The 13445-nt window shown below is 47.6% G+C and overlaps 1 protein-coding gene across 1 annotated transcript in view; it reads right to left on the bottom strand.

Annotated features, from left to right (window-relative positions):
* TNFRSF10A (TNF receptor superfamily member 10a) overlaps positions 1–6010 on the bottom strand; it is a 33816-nt gene extending 27806 nt beyond the window's left edge. Inside the window, exon 1 of the mRNA XM_025394251.1 lies at positions 4796–6010. Within this exon, the coding sequence (XP_025250036.1) occupies positions 4796–5117 (322 nt within the window). The 5' untranslated portion in view covers positions 5118–6010. The remainder of the gene's footprint in view (positions 1–4795) is intronic.
* Positions 6011–13445: the final 7435 nt, after the last annotated feature.

Genomic DNA, 13445 nt, shown 5'->3' on the forward strand with positions numbered 1-13445 from the left:
CCCTCTGCCAGAGCCAAGTAGGGAGGGATGGCGTCCCTGGAGCCGGCACAGCCTCTCTGGAGGTGGGGGGTGGGGGAGGTGGCCCCCATGCTTCCTGATCGCCATTTAGGTCCCTGGTGACACCTCCTGCACCAGACTGTGGGCTCCAGGGAGCAGGATTGACACAGGCAGGACTCATTTGTCCTCCCACCGGCACCAGGCGCAGACATTCTCAGAGTAAAGGGCTCATCATCTACTTCCTGGGTGAATTACTTTTCCTCCAAGCCCATGAGGTGAGCCCAGTGGTGGCCTCAGTTCACCGCCTCAGGTCACAGGCTCCAGGCCCCAGCACAGGGACGGGACCCCAAAGAACCCTGTGGACTCTGCTAAGGAACACCAGGAGCTCCCAGAGGCCAAGTGCAGGGCAGAGATGTGGAGAAGCAGCTGCTCGGAGGACCTTAGCCCTGCAGAGGCCAAAATATGACTGCTATTATACAGAAGGGGAGGGCGAAAATGCTACAGACATGGCTCCAGCAGATTATTTTTGCTACCATCCAAGTGCTGAAACCACTGTTAAGGAGAAAGTCTTAAAAGCAGTCAGAGAACAAAGATCTCCCCACAGACAAGCCAGGTGAGAGGGGCCGCCTAAGCCCAGAGAAACCACAGCAGGAGGAGGCAGTGGCAGAGGCCCCACCCTAGCCGGTGCTGCTCCCCTCTCCTCTTCACCAGGACGGTTCTCCTTTCCCTCAACTCAGTGCTGAGGCCAACAGCAGACACGGGGTAAGGGGGTGATGCACTTAACATGACCTAAGCCATACAAATGTATTACCAACAAACTCCAATGACTTAACTTTGAAATTTTCTTCATCTAAGTTTTTAAAGTGGTCATTCCTAGTTTCTCTCATTCCTACCAGTGCCCTGGACAGACTTGCCTACGGCCAGGTGCACACACTTTCCACCTCTGAGCTGCACACACTTTCCCCCTCTGAGCTGTGGTCCCCTCATCTGTAAAATGTGATGATTCACATCCCCTCCTGGCCACAGGTGGGTGTCTGAGGTGCTGAGTGCACCCTGCTCTTCCCTACAAAGCAAACCCTTTCTCCTTTCCCCGTTATCACAGATACCTGCCTGAGAATCCAGAAGAGCCCCTTCCCAGACCAACAGGCAGCTGCTACTATCAAGCAGGCCAGGTCCCAAATGCTGGGGACTTCCTCCTCCTAAATCTCATTTTCTCCCCAGACAAAATGGGAGCAATAAGCCCCATCTCCCTTAGGTTAGGAAAATACCCTGAATGAAGATGTGCAGTATCTGGCTGGGAGCAGGACACCAACTGTCCAACAGCACAGGCTCGGAGCATGGCACTGTCCCTACTGTCCCCGTCCCTGAAAGCTGGAGCCTCGCTGCCCTGCCACTCCTGGATACAGGACAAGGATCAGAACTGGGACTGTGGCCTCTCAGTAGGGGCTGAGTGAGCAGCCATCTGCAGCCACATGGATGGAGACCTCTCCTGCTCACTCTTCAAACTGCAACCAGTGCTGGGCGCCCACCAGAAGGAAAACTGGAAGGAAACGTGGCAGGTAAACCAGGCTGTGGCCCTGCAGCGCCATCTTTGTCCTCACTTGAAGTCTGGCTCCTCTGTTCCTCCACGTCCCCTCCCCATGGCACCCCACCCCATTCCTTAGAACCTTCTGCCCCAAGCTCAGGGAGCCCGTGCTGAGGTGCAGGTAGCAGCAGGTGCAGCCTCTGCTGGGTGGAGGACAGGTGCCCTGGGGATCCAGAGTCCTGAGTGAGTGACACCAGCCCTGAGAGTGTGATTTGGCCTCCTACATGACAACACACATCTGCCAACACAGACCACTGTGGTTTACACAGGGCCTCTGCAGACTTTTGTATCTGCCTATTTGGTAGGAAGGAGCTGGGGCCACAGCAGAGTCACACAGTCCACTGCCAATACAGCGCACTGCAGTTTATACAGGGCCTCAGCAGACTTTTATCTCTGTCTTATTTTACAGGAAGGAACTGGGCCATACCAGAGTCACAGAGCTGAAGAGGAGCACGGACAACTCTGGCCGTCTTCAGCCTCCAATCTCTGGGCTCTTTGACAGCCTGAGTGTCTAAGCTTCTGAGCCTTCAGAATTTCTCATTTCCTACTTTGATAAAGAGAGAGGCGAGGTGGAAGGACCTGGCACAGAGATTGGGCCAGCCTAGCACTGACAGAGCCAGGACCTGGGGTCAGCAACTGAGCTCAGCTCCAGGCTCATCTGATGTCATCCTGACAGCCTGAGGACAGAGACCTTATCTCTATTCACAGGCATGGCGGGTGGCAGGGACTGGCCCCAGCTGACCTCGGTTTCCCAAGTGCAGAGGTGCGACTGCGGTCTTCCCCGCTCCCTCCCCAGCAGTCTAATCTGGAAGATTAGCTCTAGGTCATCTACTCCCAGTCTCAAAAAACTCCTGGATCCTTGAAAATCTCTAATAACACTGAAATAAAAAAATACAAACATTGAGGTCTATCATTTTTTACCTCTTAAGAGTCGCAAAGAATGGAAGTTCCATGTAGTAAGGGTGCAGGGACACGGGCACGCTTGTGTATTCTTGGTGTGAAAGTAAAATTGGTACAATCTTCTCCCAAAGGACAATTTAGCACGATCCAAACAAAATTCTAAATTAATGAGCTCATTGACCCAAGAATTCCTCTTTTAAAGGGCTGCCCGATACTCCAGAGAATATTGACATATGGACATATGATACATACAAGGGTTCTCACTACAATGCTGCTGGAATTAGTAAAAACAAAGGCAGGACATAATGTTAACAATTGCCCATAGGATGGAAGATTAAAATCAACTGTGGTTCACCCCATGTGTTTCACCCATGCACTAAATATTATGATGCTGTTAAAGAAAATGAGATACATGCATGGACTGATAGAAAACATCTGATGTGATTTGTTGTTCAGTCAGAATTTTTAAAAGCTAAAGTACCTATAAATGCACAGGAAGAAGGCTGATGGATGGTGGGATGAGAGGGTCCTGTGGGATGGAAGAAGGCCTTGGTGTCTGCTATGGGTCCTTTGTCCCTGCCAGGTCTCATGTTGAAATCTGAACCCCAATGTAGCTGGTGGGGCCTGTTGGGGTTTGGGGTGGATCCCTCATGAAAGGCTTGGTGCCATACCTGCCCCCTCCCACATTCCCCCAGGAGTTGTCACTCTTAGTTTCCATGAGAGCTGGTTGTTAGAAAGAAGCTGGCCCCTCCCGCTCCCCTTTCAGAAATCATCCCCCTCCCCCTGCCATCCTCCCCACCCCTTTCCCTGATGGGCAGAATCCAGCTGTCCTTCCCCTTCACCACCAGTGGAAGTTTCCTGAGGCCTCACCAGAAGCAGATGCTGGTGTCATGCTTCTGGTACAGCCTGCAGAATCATGTGTCAAATAAACCTCTTTATAAATTATCCAGCCTCAAGTATTTTTTTATAGCCACACAAACGCACTGTCACATTTCCAAAACCACCCAATTCAGATGTTTGACCTTGTCTACACAGGTGAGCCCTACATCCACCTGGAATCGCACTAGCCTGTCAAAAAGAAAGCCATTTAATAAGCGTATTAAAAATAAGCATCAACCGTGGGTTCCACCTAATATAAACTGATGTTTAAAACATAAATTCTGTAATTATTTGGAGATTACAAAATGCTATTGGTTTCCTGGATTTTGTTTAGTTTGTTAAACAAAAACACTTAAAATTTACTGACACTTGTAAGACTGGTTTATCTTTGAGGTATTTAGCTTTTGTTTTGTTTTTCCTTAACATAGAAGGAATCTGAAAGAGAACAATTGATAGAGACTTAATGAACTTGAAAGAGAACCGAAGGTATTGGCATTTTTCCAGACTGAGTGATTGCTTTCACAGGAAACGCTGCCTCCTGAAGGAAGGGCGTGCCCCGGTCTTGGCTGCCTGCCTGATGGTCAATTCACTGCCCTGTACCTGTTGATGTGCAAGAAAGTGGCTGGCAGGAAACCGCTGCCGGTGTGCTTAGTGGACTCGAAACGGAAGACAACAAGCAGCGGAGAGAAAGTTACTTTTTCTGCCGGGCTGCGTGTTTAACTGATTTGTCTAAGAAAAGAAGGATGGAAGGCCGGGCGCGGTGGCTCACGCCTGTAATCCCAGCACTTTGGGAGGCCGAGGCGGGCGGATTTGGCTAACACGGTGAAACCCCGTCTCTACCAAAAACACAAAAAATTAGCCGGGCGAGGTGGCGGGCGCTTGTAGTCCCAGCTCCTCGGGAGGCTGAGGCAGGAGAATCGCTTGAACCCAGAAGGCGGAGGTTGCAGTGAGCCGAGATCGCGCCAACGCACTCCAGCCTGGGCGACAGAGCGAGACTCCGTTTCAAAAAAAAAAGAGAGAGAGAAAAGAAGGATGGGGGTGGGGAGAGAATGAGGGAGTGGGGAGGAGAATGGTGCTCCCCATTCACGCAGCCGGTGTGGCTCGGAGGTGGCTTGGAAGTTTACACACTTGAGCTCTATCGATTCTGAAACGTCCCGATACATCTTGAAGTGTGGGGAGGAGGGAGCCGCGCTAGGCAGCGGCCAACGTGGTCGAGTCCCCGGGCCCAGACTCTTGCGGGAGGGGGCTCTGCTCCCTCCAGGCCCCGGCCGCTCCTGCCTGGCCCCGGGGACCCCGCTCTTCCTCGGACTTCGACGACGGACTCCTCTGCCCGGACATGCCCCGCCACAAGTGACCAGGGCCAGGCACCCCCGCCGTGTCCCCCTCTCTCCCTGCCCCCTCCCGGTGCCAGGCGCGCTTTTCCCCAGGCAGGACCGCGATGGGGACTCACCTGCAGCAGGACCCCGACGACGACAAACTTGAGGGTCTTGTGGACCCGGAGCCCAGGGCTGGCTCCCTGCGCCGACCTGGGTCCTACGGCGCGCCCTGCCCGGGCCTGGGCACTGGGTCCCTGCTGTCCCATAGAGGTAGGGAGCGCTCCTCGGGCCCCGCCCCGCGGTTCAATCCTCCCTGCGGAAGAGCCCCACACTTTGCTGGGTGTGGCTGTGGCTGCCTCTGTCCCACTTGCTGCGCTCCCCGGATTCGGAGTCACTGCCAGGAACGCGCCCAGCTTTACTCCAGCTGGTGGTGGCGCCATCCTGCCAGGTCAATCCAAGAAGCAGCGTGCTTGGCTGTGTTAAGACAGAAGTTCGCATTCGGAGTTTAGGGCACCCCTGACCCCGCCCCCTTTTCGGGGCACCTGCGGCTCCTGTTGGCCAACCCTGAACTTCCTTCCTCTGTGACCGCCCTCGCCGCCCTCAGCTTCTTTCCTCAAACACTGCCGCCGCGTGGATGCTGCTGCGTTCGGAGTCGTTTTGCCACTGTCAAAACGACTGGTCCCAGCGCGAGGCTTCTCGGTCGGGAGTCGACCTCAGTCTCTCCGTGGCCGGATTCCTGGCGACTAGCAGGCACTCGGTGGACGGATGGGTAGCGGAATGAAGGGCACAGAGGCCGCCACCGCGGAATCTGGCCTCTAAGAGGCTTCTACGGCCTCTTCCGTCACTACCGGGCGAGTGATTCATACTGCCTTTTTTTTTTTTTTTTTTAATGGAGTCTAGCTCTGTCGCCTAGCTGGAGTGCAGTGGCCCGATCTCGGCTCACTGCAACCTCCGCCTCCCGGGTTCAAGCGATTTTCCTGCCTCAGCCTCCTGAGTAACTGGGATTACAGGCGCCCGCCACCACGCCCAGCTAAGTTTGGTATTTTTAGTAGAGACGAGGTTTCACTGTTTTGGCCAGGCTGGTCTCGAACTCCTGACCTCGTGATCCGCCCTCCTTGGCCACCCAAAGTGCTGGGATTACAAGCGTGAGCCACCGAGCCTGGCGCATCCTGCTATTGGTCTCAGGTTTCCATGCCAGTGAAATGTCACCTCAACTCCACTGTCCCTGGTGTCAGGCAAGCCCGAGGGACCCAATTCTGCCTTTCCTCTGGATTTTCCTAACCTGTTAAGAGTCTTGAAAGTTCTTAAACCATGGGGGAGTACCTGGTGCATGACAGGGATGCGACTTGGCGGCAGTCCCACGTGGAGGCAGGTCCTTTCCAGCAGTTCCTCCGCACCCAGCGCTTCGCGGGCCCAGGGAGCGGAAAATCAGCCTCCCGAAAGCCAGGCGAGTCACGGTCCTGCCTGCGACGGGCTCCCAGGGCGACCCTGGGGCTGAGGAGCGGGTAAGAGAAAGGGGACGCTGATTGATGTTCATTTTTCTCCATATTTTACCGAGTTCCAGTACTATTTGTTGAAAAGACTTTCTTTTCGGCCGGGCGCGGTGGCTCACACCTGTAATCCCAGCACTTTGGAAGGCCAATGTGGGCGGATCACGAGGTCAGGAGTTTGAGACCAGCCTGACCAGCATGCTGAAACCCTGTCTCTACTAAAAATACAAAAGAAACCAAATTGGCCGGGCATGGTGGCGCATGCCTGTAATCCCAGCCACTCAGGAGGCTGAGGCAGGAGAACTGCTTGAACCCAGGAGGTGGAAGTTGCAGTGAGCAGAGATGGAGCCACTGCACTCCAGCCTGAGCAACAGAGGGAGTCTCCGTCTCAAAAAAAAAAAAAGAAAAGAAAAAGAAATTTTATCCTTTGACACCAATAGCTACGGCACACAGTAAACACTCCCTAACTGCTAGTCAGATAAAAATAAAACCTCCCACTAAAAGTTCTGTTTCACTCAATTCCTTTTATCCAATCCATCATGTTCATAATACAGGAAATAAACAGAATTGAAGGGAGAAATTTACACTACTATAATAATAGTTGGAGACTTCAATTGTCTCACTTTCAAAAATAGAACAATCAGAATGAAGATCAATAAGGACGTAGAGTACTTGGACATCACTATATACTAATGGAAACTAAAAGACATAAAAAACAGTTCACCACAAACAGAAGCATTCAATTTTTCTCAAAGATACATGGAATATTCTCCAGGATAAACCATAAGTTAGACCACAGAGTAATTCTTTATAAATTTAAAATAACAAATTAAAACTTCTGATCACAATATGACACTAGAAATCAACATCAGAAGGAAAAGAGTAAACTCACACATGTAGAAATCAAGCTTTTAAATAACCAACGAGTCAAAGAGGATCTCATATGAGAAATTAGAAAAGATCTGGAGATAAGTGAAGCAAAAACCACAACATACTAAAACTTCCGGGATGCAGTAAAAGCAGTGCTAAGAGGACATGTTATCATGGTAATGCTTATATCAAAGAGAAAAAAAGATCTAAAATAAATAATGTACACATTAAGAAACTAGAAAAGGAAGAATAAACTAAATCCAAGGTAGCGGAACAAAGGAAATAAAAAAAAAATAGAGGAGAGATTATTTTATAAAGAGAATACGAAAACAGTAAAGAAAATAAGCCCAAAAGTTGATTCTTTGAAAAGATTAACAAAATGGAGAAATCTTCAACTTAATTTATTAAAAAATAAGAATCCTCAAATTACTAAAATCAGAAATGAAAGTGGGACATTATTACTGATTCTATAGCAATAAAAAGGGTTAGAAGAGAGTACTATGAAAAACTGTATGCCAAAACACAATTATCTAGCTAAAATGAACAAATTCCTAGAAACACACAACCTACCAGTACTGACAAGAAACAGAAGATTAGAACAGACATAACTGGAAGGAGATTGAATCAACAATCAAAAACTTCCCCGGACCAGATTTGTATCCGGCCAAATATTTAAAGAAAAATTGGCTGGGCACGGTGGCTCACGCCTGTAGTTCCAGCACTTTAAGAGGCCGAGGTGGGCAGATCACAAGGTCAAGAGACCCAGACCATCCTGGCCAACATGGTGAAACCCCGTCTCTACTAAAAATACAAAAATTAGCTGGATGTGGTGGTGCATGCCTGTAGTCCCAGCAACTCGGGAGGCTTGAGTCAGGAGAATCGCTTGAATCCAGCAGGCGGAGGTTGCAGTGAGCCGAGACTGCACCATTGCACTCCAGCTTGGCGACAGAGAGGGACTCTGTCTCAAAAAAAGAAAAAAAAAAAAAAAGAAAAGAAAAAAGAAAAAAAGAAAAATCAACACCAAGTTTTCTCAAAGATGTGAAAAGGAGGGAACTCTTCCTAACTGATTCTTTGAGGCCAATACTGTCCTTACACCAAAGTCAGGCAAAGATACCACAAGAAAGAAAACTACAGACCAATATCCCTTATACATTTTGTGGCAAAAATCTTCAACAAAATAATAACAAACTGAATCTAACATTTATCGATTTTTATTTATTATTTGTTTATTTATTAAAGACAGTCTTGCTCTGTCACCATGCTGGAGAGCAGTGGTTTGATCATGGCTCACTTCAGCCTTGAACTCCTGGGCTCAAGTTATCCCCTTGCCTCAGCCTCCCAAGTTACTGGGACTACAGCTGCATGTCACCATGCCCAGCTAATTTCTTGTTTTTTAGTAGAAATGGAGTCTTGCTATGTTGCCCAGGCTAGTCTCAAACTCTTGGGCTCAAGCAATCCACCTGCCTTGGCCTCCCAAAGTGCTGAGATTATAGATGTGAGCCTCCATGCCTGGCTCTGAATCAAACATTTAAAAAAATGTTATACACCGGTCAGGCATGGTGGCTCATGCCTATAATCCCAGCACTTTGGGAGGCTGAGGCAGGTGGATCACCTGAGGTCAGGAGGTCAAGACCAGCCTAGCCAACATGGGAAAATCCCACCTGTACTAAAAATACAAAAATTAGGCCAGGGGCAGTGGCTCACGCCTGTAATCCCAGAACTTTGAGAGGCCGGGGCTGGCGGATCACCTGAGGTCAGGAGTTCGAGACCAGTCTGACCAACATGGAGAAACCTCATCTCTACTAAAAATACAAAATTAACTGGGCCTGGTGTCACGCACCTGTAATCCCAGCTACATGGGAGGCTGAAGCAGGAGAATCACTTGATCCCAGGAGGCGGAGGTTGTGGTGGCCAAGATCGTGCCATTGCACTCCAGCCTAGGCAACAGGAGTGAAACTATGTCTCAAAAAAAAAAAAAAAAAAAAAAAATTAACCGGGCTTCTTGGCAGGTGCCTGTAATCCCAGCTACTGAGGAGGCTGAGGCAGGAGAATCACTTGAACCTGGGAGGGGGAAGTTGCAGTGAACTGAGATTGTGCCACTGCACTCCAGCCTGGGCAACAAGAGTGAGAATCCATCTCAAAAAACACACACAAACAAACAAAAACGGATTATACACCATAATCAAGTGGGATTTATTGCCGGAATGCTGACATGGTTCAACATGAAAATCAAAGTAATACAGCACATTAACAGAATGAAGGACAGAAACCACATAATCCTCATCTCTTTTTGTTTGTTTTTGTTTTTGAGACAGCATTTCACTTTGTTGCCCAGGCTGGAGTGCAAAGGCTTGATCATAGCTCACTGCAGCCTGCACCTCCTGGGCTCAGGCAATCCTCCTACCTCAGTTTCCCCAGGAGTTGGGACTATAGGTGTGCCACCATGCTCAGCTTTTTTTTTTTTTTTTTTTTTTTTTTTTTTTAGTATAGACAAGTTCTCCTTGTTGCCCCTACTCATCTCAATTGATGCAGAAAAAGCATTTGACAAAATTCAATACTGTCTCATGATGCAAATACTCAACATACTAGGAATAGAAGGAAACTAGATAGACATAATAAAAAAAATTTGAATAATGAAAGCCAACATAAGGATGAAAGACTAAAAGATTTTTGTCTAAGATTAGGATCAAGACATGGATGCCTACTTTCACCACTTCTTTCAAAATAGTACAAGAAGTCTTAGAGCAATTATGCCAGAAAGATAAATATGCTCATTCAAATTTGAAAGGAAGACATAAAATTTTCTCTGTTTGCAGATGCCATGATCTTATACATAGAAAAACCTGAAGATTTCACAAAAATTTGCTGGAATGAATAAACAAATTTGGAAAAGTTGCAGAAAAAAATCAATACACAAAAATCAGTTCCTTTTCTATTCACCAACAATAAACAATCTGAAAAGAAAATTAAGAAAGCAATTCCGTTTACAAAGGCATGAAAAAAATGCTTAGGAATAGACTTCATCAACAAGGCAAATAACTTGTACACTGAAAACTACAAAATGTTCCTGAAAGAAATTAAAGAAAACATCAATAAATGGAAGGACAGTCTGTGTTCATGGATTGGAAGACTTAATATTAAGATACCAACACTACGCAAAGCAATCTACAGATCCAATGTCATGACAATCAAAATCCCAATGATGTATTTTTGCAGAAATAGAAAGATCCATCCTAAGATTTATATGGAATCTCAAAAACTCTAAACAGCCAAAACAACCTTGAAAAAGAGGAACAAAGCTGGAGGATTCATACTTCCTGTTTTCAAAACTTAACCACAAGCTATAAGAATCAAAGTAGTGTGCTACTGGCAGAAAGACAGACATATAGACCAATGGAATCATATAGAGTGCTCAAAATTAAACCCTCACAAATATGGTCAAATGATTTTTGACACAGATCTCATAACCACTTGTGTTAGGCCATATTTGCATTGCTATATGGGTAATTTATAAAGAAAGGTTTAATTAGCTCATAGTTCTGCAGACTGTACAAGCATAGCGCTGGCATCTGCTTGGCTTCTGGTGAAGCCTTAGGGAGGTTTTATTCATGGGGGAAGGTGAAGTGAGAGCAGGCACATAATACGGTGAGAGCGGAGCAAGAGAGAAAGGAGATAGATGCTATACCCTTTGAAACAACTAGATCTCGCATGAACTAACTGAGCAAGCACTCACTTATCACCATGGGGATGGTGCTAAGCCATTTGTATTAGTCTGTTCTCATGCTGCTAATAAAGACATACCCACGATGGGGTAATTTATAAAGGAAAGAGGTTTAATTGACTCACAGTTCCACATGGCTGAGGAGACCTCGCAATCATGGCAGAAGACAAAGGAGAAGCAAATGCACATCCTTTTTTTTTTTTTTTTTTTTCTTTGTTTTTAGACAGAGTCTTGCTCTGTCACCCAGTCTGGAGCGCAGTGGCACGATCTCAGCTCACTGTAAGCTCCACCTCCTGGGTTCACCATTCTCCTGCCTTAGCCTCCCAAGTAGCTGGGATTACAGGCACCTGCCACCATGCCTGGCTTATTTTTTGTATTTTTAGTAGAGAGGATTTTCACTGTGTTAGCCAGGATGGTCTCGATCTCCCAAACTTGTGATCCACCCACCTCGTCCTCCCAAAGTGCTGGGATCACAGGCATGAGCCACTACACCCAGCCACAAAGGCACATCTTACATGGCAGTAGGCAAGGAGAAGTGCAGAGCAAAGAGGGGGAAAAGCCCTGTATAAACCATCAGATCTCGTGAGAACTCACCATCATGAGAACAGCATGAGGGTAACCACCCCCATGATTAAACTACCTCTCACTACAAATCAAGATGAGATTTGGGTGGGGACACAACTAAACCATATCATTCCACTGGCCCCTTCCAAATTTCATGTCCTCACATTTCAAAACATAATCATGCCCTGGCAACAGTCTTAACTCATTTCAGCATTAAATCAGAAGTCCAAGTCCAAAGTCTCATCTGGAACAAAGCAAGTTCCTTCTACCTATGAGCCTGTAAAATTAAAAGCTAGCTAGTTACTTCCTAAGTACAATGGGGGTATAGGCATTTAGTAAATACACCCATTCCAAATGGGAGACATTGGCCAAAACAAAGGGGCCACAGGCCCCATGCAAGTCCGAAATCCAATAGGGCTGTCATTAAACCTTAAAGTTTCAAAATTATCTCCTTTGATTCAATGTCTCACATCCAGGTCATGCTGATGCAAGAGGTGGGTTCCCATGGCCTTGGGCAGCTCTGCCCCTGTGGCTTTGCAAGGTACACCCCCTTGTCCTGGTTGCTTTCACAGGCTGGTGTTGAGTGTCTGTGGCTTTTCCAGGTGCACAGTGCAAGCTGTCGGTGGATCTACCATTCTGGGGTCTGAAGGATGGTGGCCCTCTTCTCATGTATTCACTATGCAGTTCCCCTATTCTGTATGGGAGCTCTGACCCCACATTTCCCTTCTGCACTGCCCTAGCAGAGGTTCTCCATGAGGACTCCACCCTGCAACACACTTCTGCCTGGACGTCCAGGCATTTCCATACATCCTCTGAAATCTAGGCAGAGGTTTCCAAACCTCAATTCTTGTCTTCTGCACACCTGCAGTACCAACACCATGTGGAAGCTGGCAAGGCTTCGGGCTCGCACCCTCTGAAGCCATGACTCATGCTGTACATTGGCCCCCTTTAGCCATGGCTGGAGTGGCTGGGATGCAGGGCACAAGTCCCAAGGCTGCAAACAGCAGGGGGACCCTGGGCCTGGTCCAGGAAACCAATTTTTCCTCCTAGACCTCCAGGTCTGTGATGGGAGAGGCTGCCGTGAAGACCTCTGATACGCCCTGCACACATGAAGACATTTTCCCCATGGTCTTGGTGATTAACATTTGGCTCCTCATTACTTATGCAACTCCCTGCAGCCAGCTTGAATTTCTTCTCAGAAAATGAGTTTTTCTTTTCTATTGAAATGTTAGTCTGCAAATTTCCCAAACTTCTGTGCTCTACTTCCTCTTGAACGCTTTGCCACTTGGAAATTTCTTCATCCAGATACCCTAAATCATGACTTTCAAGTTCAAAGTTTCACAAATCTCTAGGGCAGCGGCAAAATGACGCCAGTCTCTTTGCATAGCAAGAGTGACCTTTACTCCAGTTCTCATCAAGTTTCTCATCTCCATCTGAGACCACCTTAGCCTGGACTTCATTATCCATGTATCACTATCAGCATTTTGGTCAAAGCTATTCAACAAGTCTCTAGGAAGTTAAAAACTTTCCCACATCTTCCTGTCTTCTTCTGGCCCTCAAAACTGTTTCAACCTATGCCTGTTACCTACTTCCAAAGTCAATTCCACATTTTTGGCTATCCTTTGTGAAAGGAAGATATCTTGGGCCCCCAAAATCACCAAGCTAAAGTGAAAATTCAAGCTGGGAACTGCTTAGGGCGGAACCTGCCTCCCATTCTATTCAAAGTTATCCCTCTGCTCACTGAGGTAAATGCATATCTGATTGTCTCCTTTGGAAAGGCTAATTGGAAACTCAAAATAATGCAACTGTTTGTCTTCCACCTGTCTGTGACCCGGAAGCCCCCTGTGATGGTTAATACTGGGTGTCCAGTTGATTGGATTGAAGGATACAAAGTATTCATCCTGGGTGTGTCTGTGTGGGTGTTGCCAAAAAAGATTAACATTTGAGTCAGTGGGCTGCAGAAGGCAGATCCACCCTTAATCTGGTGGGCACAGTCTGATCAGCAGCCAGCCAATACAAAGCAGTCAGAAAAACATGAGCAGGAGAGATGGGCCTAGCCTCCCAGCCTACATCTTTCTCCTGTGCTGGATGCTTCCTGCCCTTGAACATGAACATCAGACTCC

The sequence above is a fragment of the Theropithecus gelada genome, chromosome 8 (genome assembly GCF_003255815.1).
Source record: "Theropithecus gelada isolate Dixy chromosome 8, Tgel_1.0, whole genome shotgun sequence".
NCBI lineage: Eukaryota > Metazoa > Chordata > Mammalia > Primates > Cercopithecidae > Theropithecus > Theropithecus gelada.